The sequence below is a fragment of the Carlito syrichta genome, unplaced genomic scaffold (genome assembly GCF_000164805.1).
Source record: "Carlito syrichta isolate Samal-C Ts95f unplaced genomic scaffold, Tarsius_syrichta-2.0.1 Scaffold136145, whole genome shotgun sequence".
NCBI classification, from domain to species: Eukaryota; Metazoa; Chordata; class Mammalia; order Primates; family Tarsiidae; genus Carlito; species Carlito syrichta.
In genome coordinates this window covers 14,558-34,020 of record NW_007080241.1, presented here as the reverse complement: position 1 = coordinate 34,020, position 19,463 = coordinate 14,558, and the positions used below count along the sequence as shown (strand labels likewise).

The window sequence follows — 19,463 nt, the reverse complement described above, 5'->3', positions numbered from 1 at the left end:
GTACAAAACCCGAAACCCTCAGGACTTAAGAGAGAAGATAGACAAATGGGACCTTATTAAACTGACAAGCTTCTGCAAAACCAAAGTTTTATTTTTAATATCTGTGCTACTTTGTTTCCCCAACCATAAGACGGAAATGACTGTTGCTAACAATGATGTATTGTATACTTGAAGTTTGCTAAAAGAGTAGATTTTAAGTGTTCTCATCACAAAAAAAGTCAACTATGTGATGTGAGGGGTAAGTAGGTTAGCTTGACTGAGTTGTCACAATGTATATGTATATCAAAGTATCAAATTATATTTCAATAAAGCTGTTATTCAAAAAGACCCAAATCAGAATAATATCAGCATGTCCCTCATAGAGCAGTTAAAAGAGGAAAAGGGATTAGAGCACCCAGTAGGTGTTCCATAAATATTAGTTGATATTATTTAGAGCTGGTGGAACCACAGAGTGGTTACACGCAGAGCCCTGACATACAGTGATTTATTTTGAGTAGAGCTTTGGAAAAATGTAGAAATGGGAACATTTTAAAATAGTGGTGAGATAGAAGGCTGGTGGACCATTGAGAAGCTGGACTGGATGTGGATACAGTATGGGATGGAGAGAAGGGATGGGAGCGATCCAGGAGGTGCCTAGATGTCTGGCCCTGGCTCTGATATGGATACATGGGAGAAGGAGCAGAGTTTTGGGGAGGAAGATGACAAGCTGCATCTGGGATAGATGCAATCCAAGGAGTCTGGAGGGCATCCCTGAGAGTGTTGGTTACATGTGACAGAGCTTAGTTAGGAGAGAGGTATCTTCTAGACAGAGCAAGATAGGCTCCCTTGATAATAGAACTGTTAGTTAAAACAATGAGTATGAACCAAATAACCCAAGAAGAATAGGGAGAAAAAGAAGAGAAGTTGCTTGAAGATGAGACCATAAAAATCACCTGCTTTACTGAATGGGGGTGCTAGATAAAGAGGACCCAGAAAGAAATGTGTCTGAGAACCCAGACAAGAACCAGTCAAGCGAAATGTCATAAAACCAGAAGAGTGGGCTAAATTTAAACGGAGTTGAGTAAAGTGTCTCTCACATCTCTGACCCCATTTCCTTGTTCCAATCACCCCAGGAGTAAGAAGAATGGGACAGCCACCGGGGTGGATGCCATTTGTACCTACAATCCTGTCCCCATGGACCCAGGGCTGGACAGAGAACAGCTGTACCAGGAACTGAGTCATCTGACCCATGGTGTCACCAAGCTGGGCCTCTACACCCTGGATAGAGACAGCCTCTATGTCAATGGTGAGAGTCCATACTGTAGTTGGGGTCACCTACAGTCCCTAAGTCTCTCTATACTAGCAGTTCTCAACTAGGGGTGATTTCACACCCCAAGGGACATTTGACAATGCCTGGAGACATCTTTATGTCATGACTAGAAGTATGCTAATGGGATCTAGTGGGTAGAGGTCAGGGGTGCTGCTAAACATCTCACAATGGAAAAATGCAGCTTCCTGCCATAAAGAACCATCTAGAACATAATGTCAATAGTGCTGAGGTTGAGAAACTGCTACACACAGAATCATAGTTCTGGCACTAACCTAACATTTCTTGAGGACCGATTTTTGAATACTTAACATGCTAATGAAGACTGATTTCCTTTCCCATTCTGGGATGAAATGTTCCCACTTTCTCCTTATTCTCATAAGATCCCAACAGTAGCATGCAGACTCTGGGGGATCCCAACAGTAGCATGCACTCTTTCTGGGGAAAGAAGGAGTGATTCAAAGCCCTAGGTTGTGTCTTACCCATTGGGCAATGGGTACCCGTTCGCCCCCTCCCCTTCATCCTGTCCATCATGGCAGTGCAAGGCAAACTCTCAGGTTCCATGACCAGACAAAACTACACTGTCTTTGTGAAACAACACCAACCACCCCTAGCAAAATCATAACTATGAATAATAACTGTTTATACAACATCGTTAGCACAAGGCCCCAAACAGCAGTACTACCACCAAGAATAACAGCTGCAAGAACAATTCATATTTATCAAAATATTTTTATGTGCCAGGAATTGTGATGAGAATATTATTTGTATTATTATATCATATTAATCTTACCCCAAAACCCTGTGCATCACTCATTTTTCTATTATACATTCAGGGAGGAAGTCATTTGTCCAGATTCATCCAGTTATAATGCATGATGGAGTGAGGATTTCTTTTTTTTTTATTTTATTTATTTTATTTTATTTTTTGAGTTGGAGTCTCACTCTGTTGCCCAGACTGGAGTGCAGTGGCCGCTCCCGGGCACCACAGCCTCGACCTGCTGGGCTCCGGCGATCTTTCCGTCTCAGCCTTCCGAGTAGCCGAAATTACAGGCGCGCACTACCACACCCGGCTAATTTTTTGATTTATTGTAGAGATGAGGTCGCGCCTGCCCAGGCAGGTCTCGAACCCGTGGGCTCAGGCAATCCACTCACCTCAGCCTCCCAAAGGCACGGGAATACAGGCTGAGCCACCGAGCCCGGCTGTAGTGAGGATTTCAAACAAAGATTGGGGACTAATCTAAACTCCAAACTCCAAACCACAAGGTATCACTGCAGATCTTCCAAACAGTATAAGCCTCAGATCTCAGGACAGGAAGGGGCATTCATGGCCTCTTCTCTAACAATTGAACTATATACTCAATTTGTCATTTCCTCTTATTATCCACTTGGGGATTCCTTTATGTCTGGTTGGAAATACATATTCCATTGTATTTTCCATAGCACATCCTGTTTTGTGACCATAGAAAGTTTGCTTCAGAATCAGGGCTAATTTAGGGCAGTGGTTTACAGTGTTGTTTTGAGTGATGGGTATCTGTTTTGTGTGATACAAGACAAGTCAGGTAACCTCCCTAGACTTTAGTGTCCTCTTTGTAGAATGCATTCAAATACCATGTTGAATAGTCAAATGAGATAATTTAGGAATAACCCAAGTAAATTGCAGGGCTCCCTGGGTCCAGTCTTTGCTTTAGTATTTCACAAAGCATCCAAAATGTTGCAATCCACGACCCAGTAGGCACTACTGAAAAATTCTCTTTTCCAGTAGTTTTCAGGCTGCAGCTGTTATACCATCCTTCTGTTTCCCAAGTGTCTCCCTTTCTCATTATCCCACCACTTTCCAACAAATTTTCCTTAATATTCCAAGCCATATGTACCATTCCTTTCCTCCATGTCCTTATATTTTTATCTCCAAAACCATGTTATCAAACTGCCACATTTTTGTCGATTCTACATCACAAAAGCCCATAAACTAAGCTAGAAAAAATATATAAAAATATATTAAAATATATATTTAATATAATATATTTAAAAATATATTAAAATACATATATATAAAATATACATATACCATCTTAAAATTGTGTGAAGAGATCTAGGAGAGCAAGAATAAAATTAAATTATCTTTACAAATGAAGAAAATATGGGTAAGGTTAGAACACACATTCATTCATAAATGTGTATTTCTACCATTGTAATGAGTTAACATTAATACTGGTGCTTAGCATATCCCGAACAAATAGGGTCAGCTGTTACTGTTGTAATTTTATTTTAGTAATAATAATGGTGAGGATATCCAGCTTTATTATCAAAGGAAAACAAATATATTAGGCACCAAGTCAATGTTGTTTATTTATAGTCCTCAGAAAGTTTCTTGATGATTTTCATTTTTAGGTCTACTGTCTTACCCTCCCTTCCTCTTACCCATGGTAATAGTCGTGTTTTGCTCTTTCCACCTGATCTTCAGGTTATAACCAGCAGGACTGGACCCCTACCACCAGCAGTAAGTATTCAAAACTAGGACACCCCAATACTCCCAGGAACCTTCCTCCCCAGGGTTCATTCCTTGGAAGAGAAACTCCCAATGCCCCTCCCTGAGTCCCAGTCTCAGTGTAGCACCTAATCCAACCAAAGTCTTGGTCTGAGTCAAGATAGAAACTCAAATTTCAATCAGCAACCCCTATTTCTTTATGATGAAACTCAATCATTGATCCTCTCTTCTTTTACCTCAGCTCCAGTGACGTCTACATCCTCCACAAGTGTTTCCACAACCTCCACTCCCAGGTCTACAGGTAGGAACCCGCTCTCTGGGGTCTATGGAACTTCAGCATTGCATGCTCTGGACTGTTGTTCTCTCCCCTTCACTATGTTTTGGCCATCCCAGAAATTTGCCTGTTCCTCTAGCTTCCTAATCTCTGTCCAATATCTGGGGACCAGTGCAGCTGGTACCTCCTCATCCTTCAAATCTCAGTTCAAATATCACCTTCTCTACAAGACCTATCCTGAGAACCTTATATGAAACAGCACTTACCCCACATATACAACTGTCCTGCCGGTTTTCTCTATCGTATCACCATGATTATTTCCTTCATGGGATTTACTGAAATATGGTTTATTCATTTTTATGTATTTGTCACCTGGGAGCTGGACACCTCACTGGCACTCAATCAATTAAATTTATTCACTGAATGAGTCAATGTTTGAATGAAGCAATCCCTGTATATGTGGAATCCATATTTATGGATTCTATTTGGACATCTAGATAATCATTAAAGGTCTTCGTCACTAGTTTGATTCTTGCCATGAGTTTGATTCTGTTTTTTGCTTTACAACGACGTGACTCTGAGGGCTCCTGAGGCTGTAGAATCATACCCCTGGAATCTGATTTATATCATGAAATCTATCTGACTGCAACCCTTATGATTTATTTTTAAAGTTGAGTCTATGGGTCTTTTGCATTCTGTGTCATGACACGGGTTGGATATTCCTAAACCTTAAGCCTACCTTGTCATTCAAGCTGGTACTTTGTAGTCAAATTATGCCTTCAGGGCTTCAGCACTTTGTGAGCCAAGACACTGCAAACTTTTTTTTTTTTTGAGTTGGAGTCTCACTCTGTCGCCCAGGCTGACGTGCAGTGGCACACTCACAGCTACCCCAGTCTTGACCTGCTGGGCTCAGGCAATCCTTCTGCCTCAGGTTTCCAAGTAGCTGGGACTACAGGCACATGCTACCATGCCCGACTAATTGTTTGATTTATTGTAAAGATGAGGTCTCGCCAAATTGCCCAGGCTATTCTTGAACCCATGGGCTAAGGAAATCCTCTCACCTCGGCCTCCCAAAGTACTGGGGTTACAGGCTTGAGCCACCGCACCTGGCCGAACCTGCAAACTTTTTACACGCTCTAGACAAGATGCACACGTTCCACTTCCTCACTTTTTATTCCTGATCAACTCAAATATTTGTTACATGCCTAGCTCTTGTGGCTTTTAAATATGTGACATGAATTATAAACCAAGTAATTCCATGGTTGATGATGTCTTTTTTTTTAGATGCATTCAATATTTGTTCCTCATATTTGGTTTACAGCAATTCTACCATAATGTGTCTAGGCAAGGTTTTCTTTCAGTTTATCCTGTTTTGAGTATTTTAAGCTTCTTGAATCTAAAAATGCATGATTTTCAAGAAACTCGGGAAATGTTCAGCCACTCTTTCTTTAACATTGCTTTTCTATACTAATCTCTTTCTTTCCTTCTGGACACCCAATCATAGCATCCTTTGAGATCCTGGGACTGTGCTCAGTTTCTTTTTTTCCTTTCTGTCCTACAGATTTAATAATTTTGATCAATGTATATTATAAACTACTGCATCTTTTCTCTATCAAAATATATGTGTATATAAGTATTTATTTCTCTGATGACAGCTTGTCTTTACATTTATCTCAAATGTGCTTTCCTTTACCTCATGGAGCACAGTTGTATCAACTGCTTTAAAGTCTGTGCCTAGTGATTCCAGCATCTTAATCACCTTGGGGATTGCATCTGTCATTGATCTTTCCCTTGAGGGTTGGAGACATTTTTCCTGTGTCTGTGTATGTCAAGCAAATGTGGATAAGATTCAACACATTGGAATTCCATGTTTGTGTACGTCAAGCAAATGTGGATAAGATTCAACACGTTGGAATTCCTGTGTCTGTGTATGTCAAGCAAATGTGGATAAGATTCAACACACTGGAATTCCATGTAGATTCTAGGTACACTCCTCCATTCTCCCTCTCTATCTTCTTCCAGTTGTAGGTGTGAGCCCACGCCTGGTGTCATTTACCCTCAACTTCACAATCACCAACCTGCACTATGCCCCAGACATGGGACGCCCAGGATCCTTAACCTTCAACTCCACAGAGAAGACCCTGAATCGCCTGGTAAGAACCTCATGATGCTTACCCTGGCCTGCCTTATCCTTGCCCAGCCCAGTCCCCCTGACCTATCCTGGCCTTCCTTCCCTCTAGCTGGAACCCTTGTTCAAGAATACCAGTGTCGGCTCCAGCTACTCTGGCTGCGGATTGACCTTGCTCAGGTAAGACCTCCTTGCATCTCATCATGAAGGGCTGCAGGGTCACAGGCAAGCTCACCTGGAGGTGAGGACATGAGCTTGAAACCTAGAAGACAAGGATCATCAATGACTGGAGCCTTCCAGGAACTGAGACTCAGAAGGCACCCCTTCTGGCTGAGTGTATCAGAGAGGGCTTCCTGAAAGACATAGCTATCAATGATCTTAGATTGTTTAGATATGCAGAGGCACACAGCATTCAGGCTTACCACTTGGCTCATTAAGTAAACATGAAATGAGGCACCACAGCCCCTACCCTGTGACAGGCGCTAAGGACGCTGAGAGAATCAATGATGAGCCCCTTCCCTCAAGGTTCCCGCAATGTAGAGAGGACAGCAACAAAGAAAAAGTCGCTTGTGAATGGAGGGTATATTCTTAAGCGTGACTGTGAGACTCCCTTTCACAATGTTTGTGCATGCATCAAATTATATTTCAATAAAGCTGTTTTAAAATGTCAAAGCAACATGGGAATGATGTCAGCATCTATCACATAGTTGTTGAAAGGATAAAGAGTGATAGCAAATGTATAAATTAGAGTACCTAGTAAATGTTCCATAACTATTAGTCATAATTGTTCAGAGCCGTAGCAACCATGGAGTTGTGGTCAGCAGGGCCCTGGCATGATGTGATTTATTTTGAGTAAAGCACTGGCAAATATGGGGATGGGGAAATTTTAAGTGATGAAGGGACAGAAAATGGGTGGATCATTTAGAAGCCGGACTGGCCATTGATGCAATGTGGATGCAGGAGGTGCCTAGATCTCTTGCTCTGGTTCTGACAATGAAACATGAGAAAGTAAAAAGGAGACTTGGAGGGAGAGGATGCACTTAATTTGGGGTATATGCAATGCAAAGAGGTCTAAAGGACATCCCAGAGGTGGTTGGTTATATGAGACAGAGCTTAGGAGAGCGGTCTCATCTAGACAGGTCAAGATCGTGACTCTGCGACACGAGCTGGGAGTTGAAACAATTAACTTTAACCCTCCCCCCGCCTCCAAGAAAATCTCAAAGAATGGAGAGCAAAGGAAGATAAGTCAGCTGAAATTGAAACTCTGGAACCTAGAGATCAAACACTTTAAAGATTTGGGCAAGGGCCTGGTTAAGAGAACACAAATAAAACTGTCTGAGAAACTACATAAGACTCAGTAAAGAGAGATGTCATAAACCAGAAGAGCAGAATGCTGAATTTCAAAGAGAGAGCTGGGCAAAATATTGAACTCTGTTGCATCTTGAATGTCCCATTCCCACGTCCCTATCACTCCAGGAATGAGAAGAATGGAGCAGCCACCAGAGTGGATGCCATCTGCACCTACCATCATGACCCCAGGGACCCTGGGCTAGAAAGAGAACAGCTGTACCAGGAACTGAGCCATCTGACCCATGGTGTCACCCAGCTGAGCCTCTACACTCTGGACAGAGACAGCCTCTATGTCAACGGTGAGCGTCCATGCTGCAACTAGGGTCTTCTACGGTCCTAAGTCTCTCTATACCCGTATTTCTCAACTAAGAGTAATTTTGCACCTAAGGGGACATTTGCCAATGTCTACAAACATTTTCATTGACCAGATTGGTCCTAATGGGATCTAGAGTGTCAAGGTCAGGGATGCTGCTAAGCACCCCACAATGCACAAGACAATCCCCACCATAAAGAATTTTCTAGAACACAATACCAATAGAGCTAAGATTGAGACTCTGCCGCACATGGGTTCACAGTTCTAGGACAAACTAGCACTTCTTCAGTTGTTCATTTTTGAACACTTAACACACCAAGAGACTAGTTTCCTTTCCTCTTCCTTTCATCTCCTTATTTCACTTCTTCCAGTAAGAGTACCACAGCAGCATGAAGACCTTGAAGGAAGAAGGGGGTAATACAGGGCCCTATAATTGAGTCTTTCCTGTGAGCAGTAGAAGACCAGTTCAGGCCTCCTCCCCCCTCATCCTCTACCATCCTGACAAACTCTCAGTTTCCATGATCCATTGAAAACACACTGACTTCACACACACACACACACACACACACACACACACACACACACACAAACAGCCACCCTTAGCAAACACACCATGATTAATAACTGTTTACCCAAACCATGGGCAATACAGCCTGTAACAGAGTACTGCCACCAAGAATAACAGCTACAATGACTGTTCATATTTGTCAATGATGTTCTGATGTGCCAGTAATTGTGGTGTGAACTTTATTCATATTATCTGTTATTCATCTTACCCAAAAGTCTGTGAATTACTACACTTATTTTTACAGAGAACCATTATGCATGCGAGGAGGAAGTCATTTTCCCAGAATCTTCCTGCTATAAAGCATGATGAATAAAAACCCCAGCCAAAGATTGAAGGCCCATCTAAACTCCAGGCTCTTAACCCCTAGGCCACATGGCAGATCATCCAAATAGAACAAGCCCAGATGTTATGACAGAAAGGGACATGAGCGGACTCTACTAACAATTAGCCTGAAGTGTAATTTGTCATTTTTCCTCTATATCCGCTTGGGGATTTCATTTATATCCGATTTGAGGTGTATGTTTCACGGTATTTTCAATAGCATACTCTGTTCTGTGTCCATAGAAAGTTTTCTCCAGGGGTAGGACGAATTTAGGGCTGGGGTTTACAGTGTGGGTGTTGTAGGATGACAACTCTCTCTTTGGTGCAAGGCTGAACAAACCATGAATCCTCTCTAGGCTTTATTGTCACATTTGTAGAACTCTTTAGTCCCCTCTCAGCATGTCACAATTTTGTCAATTCTGCCTCCCAAAAAAGCAGAAACTAAGCTGGAAAATAATTATGCTATTATAAAATTTTATGAAGGGGCCAGGCTAAGAGAGCAAGAATAAAGATAAATTATCTTTATGCATGGAGAGAATACGGATAAGGTTCAAGGTTGGAACATACATTCACAAATGTGTCTTTTTACCCTTGAAATGTATTTACCATTATTCCTGGTGCTTAGTATATCCCCAGAAATAGGAGCAGCTATTAATACTGTATTAATACTTTTATTTTAGTAATGATAATGCTGACGATGGCCATCATTATTATCAAAGGACAAAGCATATTATAGGCACCAAACAAAATAGAGTCACTATTTTTTTTTAATGAATCTTGGAAAGCTTCTTGCCGATTTCCGTCTTTCCCTGCCATACCTCTTACCCACCATAATCCTGTACTCTTTCCATATCTAAAGGTTATAACCATCGAGACTGGACTCCTACTACCAGTGGTGAGTATTCAAAGCTGTGATACCCCAATGCCCAAAGTTTCTTTCCCTCCGGGGGTTCATTCCTCAGAAGAGAAATTGACAACACTCCTCTCCAAGTAACCAGTCACAGCTTTTCCACAGCCCCTAATCTCCCCAAGGTCTTGGTCTAGTCAAGATAGAAACTCAAATTCCAATTAGCAGCCTCTGCCCCCACATTCTTTCGAATAAAATCCAGTCATTTTTTTTCTATGCTCTTTTTCCTCAGCTCCAGTGATGTCTACATTCTCCACAAGGGTTTCCACATCCTCCACCCCTAACTTTACAGGTAGGAATCTGCTATATCTGGGGTTCATGAAATGTCAACGCTGCACGGCCTGGCCCCCGCTACCCACTCAACCTCTGCATGTTCTGGTCTTTCCCTCACTTTCTAAGCTTTGGTCACCCAGGTACTTCCTTATCCTTCTAGCACTTTAATCTCTGTCCAACCTCTGGTCCTTTGCACTAAATATTCCTGGAGACTAGCTGTTCTGGGCACCTTCTAATCTTTCAAATCTTAAGAATCACCTCTATAAAGACCTTCCCTGGCCACCTTTCACCACATAGGCACCAGGTCTGCAGGTTTTCTGTGTCTTATTACAGTGATATTTCCTTTACAGAATTTACTGCCATGTGGTTTATTCATTTACCCTTTGTGTATTTGTCACCTGGGAGCTGAACACCCCACTGGCACTCAATAAATTATATGCACTGATTGAATGAGTCCATGTTTGAATGAAGCAAGCTCTTTATATATCTGCATAGTGGATTCTATTTGGACATTCAGAAAAATCTAAAGATGTTAGTCACGAGTTTGATTCTTGTCCTCTCTCTCCTCATCTTACTCAGATGTGGGTCTGAGGGCTCCTGAGACTCCAGGAATGTGACACAGAGTCCTGATTTATGCCATGAAATCTGTCCTACTCTAGCCCTTAAGAATTATTTTTAAAGTTGAATCTAGGGGTCTTTTTCGTGTTTGTCATGATACAGGTTGGATGCCCCTAGTTTTTAACCCTGTCTATGACTCTGAAGTTATGAGCTACAAACTAGTGTTCTACAATTAAATTTTGCCTTTGGGGTTTCTGCATTTTGTGAGTCATAACTCTGCAAACTCTTTACATGCCCTAGACAAAATGCATACTCTCCACTTTTATCCTGTTCTACCCTGATCAATTCAAGCCTTCATGTTACATGTCTGGCTCCTGTAGGCTTGGAAATATGTGACATGAATCACAAACCAAGTCACCCCAGAATTGAATATGTAGTTTTTTCTCAATGCTCTCCAAATTGTTCCTTCTTTGTCAGTTTTCACTAGTTTAATTAGAATCTGTCTGGGCATAGTTTTCTTTGAGTTTATCCTATTTTGAGTTTTCTGAGATCCTTAAGTCTAAAAATGCATGATTTTAAGAAATTTGGAAAATGTTCAGTCACTATTTTTTCCACATTGTTTGTCTGTCCCAATCTCTTTCTCTTCTTATAAGCCTCTAGTGAGATGATATTGTTTCACAAGACCCTGAGGCTCAGTACATTTTTAAAATTTTTCCTCTCTATACTTCAGATTTAATCATCTTTACTGATAAGTCTTCAAAATCACCAAGCCTTCTCTTGATTAGCTCCATTCTACCCTTACATTGAATTATTTTTTGCCAGACATTGTGTATTTCTGCTCTAAAACTTCCTTTTGGTTCATATGTATATATTCCTCTGCTGAATACTTCTATCTTTGCACTAATCTTAAGTGTATTTGCCTTTATCTCATAGAGCATAGTTGTAGTAGCTGCTTTAAGGTCTGTGTATGGTTATCCCAACATCTGAATCACCTAGGGGTTTGCATTTGTCATTGGTCTTTCCCTTGAGGATTGGACACATTTTTCCTCTTTCTTTGTATATCACATATGTTTGGATGGTATTCTATACATCATAAAGGCTGTCTGTACAGACTCTGGGTAGACTTTTCCTCTCTCTCCTTCTAGCTGCCTTTGTGGGCCCAGGTCTGGTGCCATTCACCCTCAACTTCACAATCACCAACCTGCTCTATTCCCCTGACATGGGGCACCCAGGATCCTTAACTTTCAACTCTACAGAGAAGACCCTGAGTCACCTGGTAAGAGCCCAGAATGTCTACCCCAGTCTTCCTTGTCCTTGTCCCACCCGCTTACTTCAACCTATCCTGTTCTTCTCTCTTCCTTCCTCTAGCTTGAGCCCTTGTTCAAGAACACCCATGTTGGCTCCAACTACTCTGGCTGCAGACTGACCTTGCTCAGGTGAGACTCCCTTCCCTCAAGTCGTGAAGGGCTGTAGGGTCACGGGCAATGTCACTTGGAGGCAAGGGCATGAGCTTGACACCTAGAAGGCAAGGATCATAAAGAACTAGGTTCTTCCAGGAATTAACACTCAGAGGGTGCCCCCTCTGACTGAGTGTATCAGGGAGGGCTTCCTGAAGAAGTTAGCTGTCAAAGATCTTAAATTATTTGGATAAGCGCTGAGGCGGAAGGATCGCCGGAGCCCAACAAGTCGAGGCTGCAGTGACTGGGAGCAGCCACTGCACTCCAGTCTGGGTGACAGAGTGAGACTCCAACTCAAAAAAAAAAATTATTTGGATAAGCAAAACCACAGAACATTTAGGCTCACCATTTAGAAAGGGTAGTATTGACTCATTAAGCAGACTTGGAATGAGGCACTTAAGACCATTAGATGCCAAGGGCACTGAAAGAGTCAATCATGGGTCCTTCCCTCAAGATACCTACAATATAGAGAAAGCAGCAACTACATGGACTCAAAACCATAATAGGAACGGGGTTAGTGCAATGATAAAGCTCTACAGGAGCCCAGAGAAAGAACTTTTAGCTCAACCTGTGGGAGGCATGTAGAAGCTGCCTGGAGAAGGTCATGCCTGAGCCAAGCTCTGACAGTTGGGTATATTAATACATTCACCAGAAGAAACCCTGGCAAAGATATTATTTCAAAGGGTGGCACATCCCGAGGAATAGGACAGATGTGAGAAATAGCCTGGCACATGAGAAAAGTTCTGTGAACAAAAGGAGAATAGAGTGTGGAGCTCATAGAAATTGAATGAATAAATAAATGTAAAAGGAAAAAAATAAAGGAAAGAAAGATGGATGGAAGGAAGGAGGAAGGGAAGGAAGGACAGAAGGAAGAAAACAGACAAGGAAGAAGAGATGGAGAAGGAAGGAAAGAAAGGAAGAAGGGAAGGACAGAGGAAGGGAAGGGGGTTATATGTAAATTATCTCTGGTATTCTTACAGTAAAGAAACCTAGCGAAAATAGAATCACACAAAAAGAGAAAACATAGGGGGAGGGAGGGCATGAAGAATACATAGGATAAAAGATGAGGAGGAAGAAGGAGAAGGAGCCTGGTTAGCTGGAGGACTGGCTGAGTGGATGGGTGGGAGCATGGGAGCATAGTTGCATGAGCAGTGGATGAGTTGCTGGATGAGTGGATATCATTAAGACTTCATGCTGGAGTTGGGGCTATTGGCCACACTAAAGAGTTTCACAGTATTTTCTACACCAAAAGTTAGGTATTAATATTTCCTAGCGTCCAAATGCAGGAAGTCACATCCTATTTTTGTTCCTAGATTTGTGATGTTTGGGAAGTTTTTTTTTTCTTAACTATAAAATGGAAATGTCTACAGCTAATAAGGCTATATTATACATGCAGAATTTGCCAAGTTAGTAGATCTTAGAGTTCTGATCACAAAAAAAGTTAACTGTATGAAATGATAGGGGTGTTCATTGGCGTAACTATGATACATTGTTTCATAATGTATGTATATAAACATAAATTATATTTCAATACATCTGTTATTAAAATGCCTAAAACAAAATGTCAGTTAAGTTAGCAACACTCAATAGAGTTGTAGAAAAAATAGGCAGCAAGTGTAAAAATAGAGCACCTAAGTGTTCCCTAAATATTAGTCAGAATGATTTAGAACTAGAAGTGCAATGGAGTTTTACGCAGAGCCCTGACATGTAGTGATTTATTGTGAGTAGAGCACTGGCAAATGTGAGGATGGAAAAAAAATTTTTTCTGGAAAAAATTTAAGTGATGATTGTACAGAAGGGGGGTGGACCATTGAGAAGCTAGGCTGGATGTGTACACACAGTATGTATATGGAAGGAAAGGGCAGAGGAGGATCCAGGAGGTTCCTAGATGACTGATATAGTAACATGGGAGAAGGAACAATGTTTTTTGGGGGTATTGATAATCTTAGTTTGGGATATATGCAACCCATAGAGTCTGAAAAACATCGCTGGGGCTACTGGATGCCTGAGACAGAGTTTAGGAGTGAAGTCTCATCTAGACAGAAAGTCATTGGGCCTCATAACAACAGAGCTGCCAGTTGAAACAATGAGTATAAATCAAATGAACCAAGGAAAATGGAGGGGGGAAGAAGAGAAGAAAATTGAGAACAAAATCATGGAGCCTGGAGATCAACCACTCTACGGGGGGTGGGGGCTGAATAAAAAGGACACAGAAAGAAATGTGTCTGCGAAACTAGACAAGACCCAGTAAAGAAAGATGTCATAAACCAGAAAAGTAGGGGTTCTGTTTAAACACAGAGTGGAACAAAATATTTAACTCTCTCACATCTCTGGATGTCCCCATTCCCATGTGCCAATCACTCCAGGAATGAGAAGGACAGATCAGCCACTGGAGTGGACGCCGTCTGCACCTACCATACTGGCTCCATGGACCTTGAGCTGGACAGAGAACAGCTGTACCAAGAACTGAGCCAACTGACCCACGGTGTCACCTGGCTGGGCCGCTACACCCTGGACAGAGACAGTCTCTATGTCAATGGTGAGTGTGCATGCTGCAGCTAGGGTCACCTACAGCCCCAAGTCTATCCATATCAGTAGTTCTCAGCGAGGGGCCATTTTTTACTTGAGGGGACATTTGACAGTGTTCTGGGGACATTTTCCTGTCATGATTGAGGGATGCTAATGAGATATAGTGGGTGGACCAGGAATGCTGCTCACACATTGTGGGGTGCCACAATGCACAAGGCAGCCCCGCTATAAAGAATCATCTGGACCAAAATGTCAACAGTGCCAAGGTTGAGAAACTGTGCCAACAAAAATTTATAGTTCTAGTACAAACTTAGTATTTCTTTGAGGACTAATTTTAAAATGCTTAGCATACCAAGGGAAGGAGGGGGACTCGTTTTTCCTCTCACTTTCTGAGACAAAGTGTTTTTTCCTTCTGCTTATTCCCTTAAAATTTTAACTGTAACATGTAGAAAGAAGGGGACAATATGGGGTCCTGTGTTTGAGTCTCCCCATTGGGCAGTGGGAGTCCAATTCAGCCCTCTTCCCCCTCATTCTCTCCATCGTGACAACTCAAGGCAAATTCCACGTTTCCATGTCCAGGAGAAACTACACTGAATTCATTTAACACCACCACCCTTAGCTAATACACCGTGAATAACATCTTTAGCACAGCAGTGCTGCTACCAAGAATAAAACCACAAGAGCAGCTCATACTTATCAAAATGTCCCACTATGCCAGGAATTGTGATGAGAACTTTATTGTATTATCTCATATTACTCTTACCCAAGCTCTGTGAGTTAATATATTCATTTTTACAGAGAACCATTATGCATGCAAGGAGAAAGTTGTTTGTCCAGAATCCTCCAGCTATAAAAAATGATGGATAAAAACTCCAACTGAAGATTGAAGGCCCATCTAAACTCCAGTTTCCTAACCACTAGGCCACACTGCAGATCATCCAAAAAGAACAAGCCTCAGATCTCGGAACAGGCAGTGGACTCTAACAATCTAACCTAATGTATAATTTGTCATTTCCCCTCTATATCCACTTGGAGATTTCATTTATATCTGACTTGAACTGTCAATTTCATTGTCTGTTCAATATCACACCCTGTTCTGTGTCCATAGAAGGTTTGCTCCAGGGTTTGGACTGATTTAGGGCAGAGGCTTAGAGTGTAGGTATTGTCGAGTAACAGCTCTCTCTTTCATGTAAGGCCAGACAAGCCATGGAACCTCCTGAGGCTTGAGTGTCCCATTCATAGAAAGGAACAAAAGGACCACGTAGGATTGTTCTGATGTCAAGTGAGATGATTCAGGAATAACCCAAGTCAGTTGCCCAGTCTTCCTGTGTCCAGTCCTCACTGGCGTCTCTCACACAGCATCCAAAGAGGTACAACCCACAACCCAGAGAAACACTCACAAACAATTATCTTTTCCCCAATTCTTTTCAAGCTCCATTTGTTATGCCATTTGTCTGATCACCAAGTCTCCCCTTTTTAATCAAATTTTCCCTAACATTTCAAACCGTATGTACCACTCCACTCCTCTATCCCTCCATATATTCACCCCCACGTACCACTTTCTCAACCTGACACAGTTTTGTCAGTTCTGCATCACAAAAACCCAGAAACTAAACTCAGGGGGAAAAAGTCATATTATTTTAAAATTTGGGGAAGAGACAAGAATCAAAGTAAATTATGAATGGAGAGAATATGAGAAAGGTAAGGATGCACACTCATTCCTAAAAGTGTCTTTTTACCCTTATAGTATGAATGGCTTTATTGCTGGTGCTTAGTATATCCCCCCAAAAAGGGGCAGCTATCACTATTGTATTTTTATTTTAGTAATAGTAATGGTGAGATGTCCATCATGATCAGATGAAAGCACATAATAGGTACCAAGGAAAAGGTAGCCATTATTGTTTATTTATAATCCTCAGAAAGTTTCTTAATGATTTTCATTTCTAGGTCTGCCATTTTTCCTTCCCTTCCTCTTAACTGTAGTAATAGTCATTCTTTCTTCCTTCCTTCCAATCTGCAGGTTATAACCATCGAGACTGGACTCCTATCACCCGCAGTGAGTATTCTAAGCGGTGATACCCTAATGCCCTCAGGACTCTTCATACCAGCATTTATTCCTCAGAAGAGAAACTAATTTCCAGCCACAGCCTCAGAGCAGCCCCTAATCTAACCAAGGTCTTGGTCTAGTCAAGACAGAAGCTCATATTTCACTTAACAACTCCTGCCCAAGATTCCTGTAGGCTGGAACTTGTTCATTTTCCACATGTTCTCTTTTCTCAGCTCCCATGATGTCTACATTTTCCGCAGGCATTTTCACATCCTCTACCCCCAGCCCTGCAGGTAAGAACCTGCTCTCTGGGGTCTATGGAATATCAACACGGCATAGTCTGGTCCCTGCTGATCATCCTTCCTTTGCATGTTCTGGCCTCTCCCCTCACTCTCTAAGTTTTGTCCCCTCCAGACTCTTGCCTGGTCTTCAAGCTCCCTAATCTCTGTCCCATATCAGGACTTTTGCAGTAGATATTCCTGGGACCAGCAGTACCATCTCATTCTTTAAATCTCAGTTTAAGCATCACCTTGTCTACAAGACCTTTCCAGACCACCTCATATGAAATAGCACTTTCCTCACATACACACCTAGCCCACAAGTTTTCTCTGTCATATCACAGTGATTCTTTTCTTCATGGAATTTACTGCGATGTGGTTTATTCACATCTCATGTGTGTCACCTGGGAGCTGAAAATCTCACTGACACCCCATTTCCTAGTTCTATGTGGTCAGAAATATGGGGTTTCCATCAGAATTTTATCTACTCATGTACTCACTCCCTCATGCACAGCTCTAGGACGGGAACTTACACTCAGAATAACTATGTGACAAAAAAGAAGAGAAAAAGAGTGCAACGAACTCTTGCACAAAGTCACTTCTCCGAAAGTTTTGACTCTCCTCCGCAATAGGCCTGCTTTTGTTTACTTTTCAGAATCCTGGGTAGTTGCTTTTTAAATTTTATCTAGAAGTTTTCTTTGTAATCAGTGAAGATAGGCTATAAGGGGCTTATTCTGCCTTGTCCAGAGTCTTAATTCACTTAATCTTCACCAAAACCCTAGGAGGTAGCTACAACTCTTACCACCGTTTTATAGAGGATGAAATGCAGGCACAGACAAGATGCTAAGTAACTGGTCCCGCTAACCATCTAGCAAGTAGCAGGGCTGGGATTCAAACTCAGATAACCATCTAGCAAGTAGCAGAGCTGGGATTCAAACTCAGATATCCAAGCTCCAGGCCCTACCCCTAACCTTATGCCACAGGGGAATACATGGATTTTTCTGGAGAAAACAATTGACCTTTTAGGCGTATGATTGGTTTTTAAATTTTTCAATTGTGATAAGATACACATAATATAAAATATATCATCTCCACCATTTTTAAGTGTATTCAGTTGTTTCAAATAAATTTAGGTTCCCCAGAACATTTTCATCTTGCAAAACTAAAACTCTATACCCATTAAACAACAATTCCCATTTCTCCTCCCCCCAACTCCTGGCAAACACCATTTTACTCTTCATTTACATGATTTTGATGATTCTAGATATCTTCAGTGAGTGGAATCATATAGTATTTATCTTTTTTTGTGACTGGCTTATTTGATCTGGCATGGTGTCCTCAAGGTGCACCCATATCGTAGCATATGTCAGAATTTCCTTCCTTATCAAGGATAAGTAATATATCATTATATGAATAGACCATATTTTTGTTTATTCATTTATTGATGGACATGTGGGTTGCTACCACCTTCTGGCTATTGTGAATAATGCTGCCATAAACATGAGTGTGCAATTAGATTTTTGTTTGCTTGTTTTTGAATCAGGGTCTCACTCTGTTGCCCAGGCTGGAGTGCAGTGGCATGGTCACAACTCATGCCCTCGAGCTTCTGGGCTCAGGTAATACTCCTGTCTTGGCCTCCAGAATAGGCGGGACTACAGGCATGCACCACCACATACAGCTAATTTTTTTCTTTTTCTTCTTTTTTTTTGGTAGAGATAAGATCTCGCTATGTTGCCTAGGCTAGTCTCAAACTCCTGGGCTCAAGCAATCCTCCTGTCTTGGCCTCCCAAAGTTCTGGGATTACAGGCATGAGCTACTACACCCAACCTTGAGTGTGCAATATTTGCTTTTAGCTAAAGAGACAGTTTGGCTGTGCTATTTCTTTGTCTGTGGGACTTGGGCAAAATTTGCCTTCTCTGAGCCTCAATGTCCTCATCTGTAAAATGGTAATACTTACCTCTCAGGATTAGTGGGGGGAGCAGAAATGCTGCAGTTAAAGAACCCGCATGTCACTGTGCCTAAAATCCCCTCTCCAGAGGTTGTTAATGAAACTGAGGAAGGCTCATGCCCATGAGGGGATCAATTTTGTCCACTCAGCAGTTATCCCATGGGGACATCAGAAGACTATAGGAGGTCGCTGCCTTGGGGACTGAGCCAACTGTAGCAGAGTGGCTTTGCTTCTCTTTCTCTCCAATCCAAATGTCCACCAGTTGCTCGCTGTTTTGTTGTTGTTGTTCTTTGTTTGTTTTTTAGTCAGGGTCTCACTCTGTCACCCAGGCTGGAGTACAGTGGCACAATCATGGCTCACTGCAGCCTCAATTCCTGGGCTCAGGTGATCCTTCTACCTCAGTCACGAGTAGCTGGGTCTACTGGCACATGCCACTACGCCTGGCTAATTTTTCTTTTTTTGTAGAGATGAGGTCTCGCTATGTTGCCCAGGCTGGTCTCAAACTCCTGGGTTCAAATAATCCTCTCACCTCAACCTCCCAACAATTATTAGTCTTTAGATACATTTGGCTAAACGAGTTGAGGTTCTTTTTTCAGCTAAAATCATCCACCTCATATGAAAACTCTTTCCCTTCGTTAAGTCTGGCTGGGTGCAAGGGTAGTCCAGGCTTATTTCACTGAACATGGGATTAAGGAGTCCACCCTGGACCCTCCCTCTA

General features: G+C 41.9%; 1 protein-coding gene across 1 annotated transcript in view; it reads left to right on the top strand.

Annotated features, from left to right (window-relative positions):
• Window positions 1–19,463, top strand: part of LOC103251111 (mucin-16-like) — a gene marked incomplete at its 3' end in the record, with an annotated part of 73,166 nt that overhangs the window by 41,085 nt on the left and 12,618 nt on the right. The window contains exons 19-29 of the mRNA XM_021708395.1: window positions 1,113–1,303; window positions 3,771–3,806; window positions 4,036–4,095; window positions 6,091–6,221; window positions 6,309–6,376; window positions 7,673–7,845; window positions 9,608–9,643; window positions 11,632–11,762; window positions 11,855–11,922; window positions 14,310–14,482; window positions 16,753–16,812. Of these exons, the coding sequence (XP_021564070.1) occupies window positions 1,113–1,303; window positions 3,771–3,806; window positions 4,036–4,095; window positions 6,091–6,221; window positions 6,309–6,376; window positions 7,673–7,845; window positions 9,608–9,643; window positions 11,632–11,762; window positions 11,855–11,922; window positions 14,310–14,482; window positions 16,753–16,812 (1,127 nt within the window). The remainder of the gene's footprint in view (window positions 1–1,112; window positions 1,304–3,770; window positions 3,807–4,035; window positions 4,096–6,090; window positions 6,222–6,308; window positions 6,377–7,672; window positions 7,846–9,607; window positions 9,644–11,631; window positions 11,763–11,854; window positions 11,923–14,309; window positions 14,483–16,752; window positions 16,813–19,463) is intronic.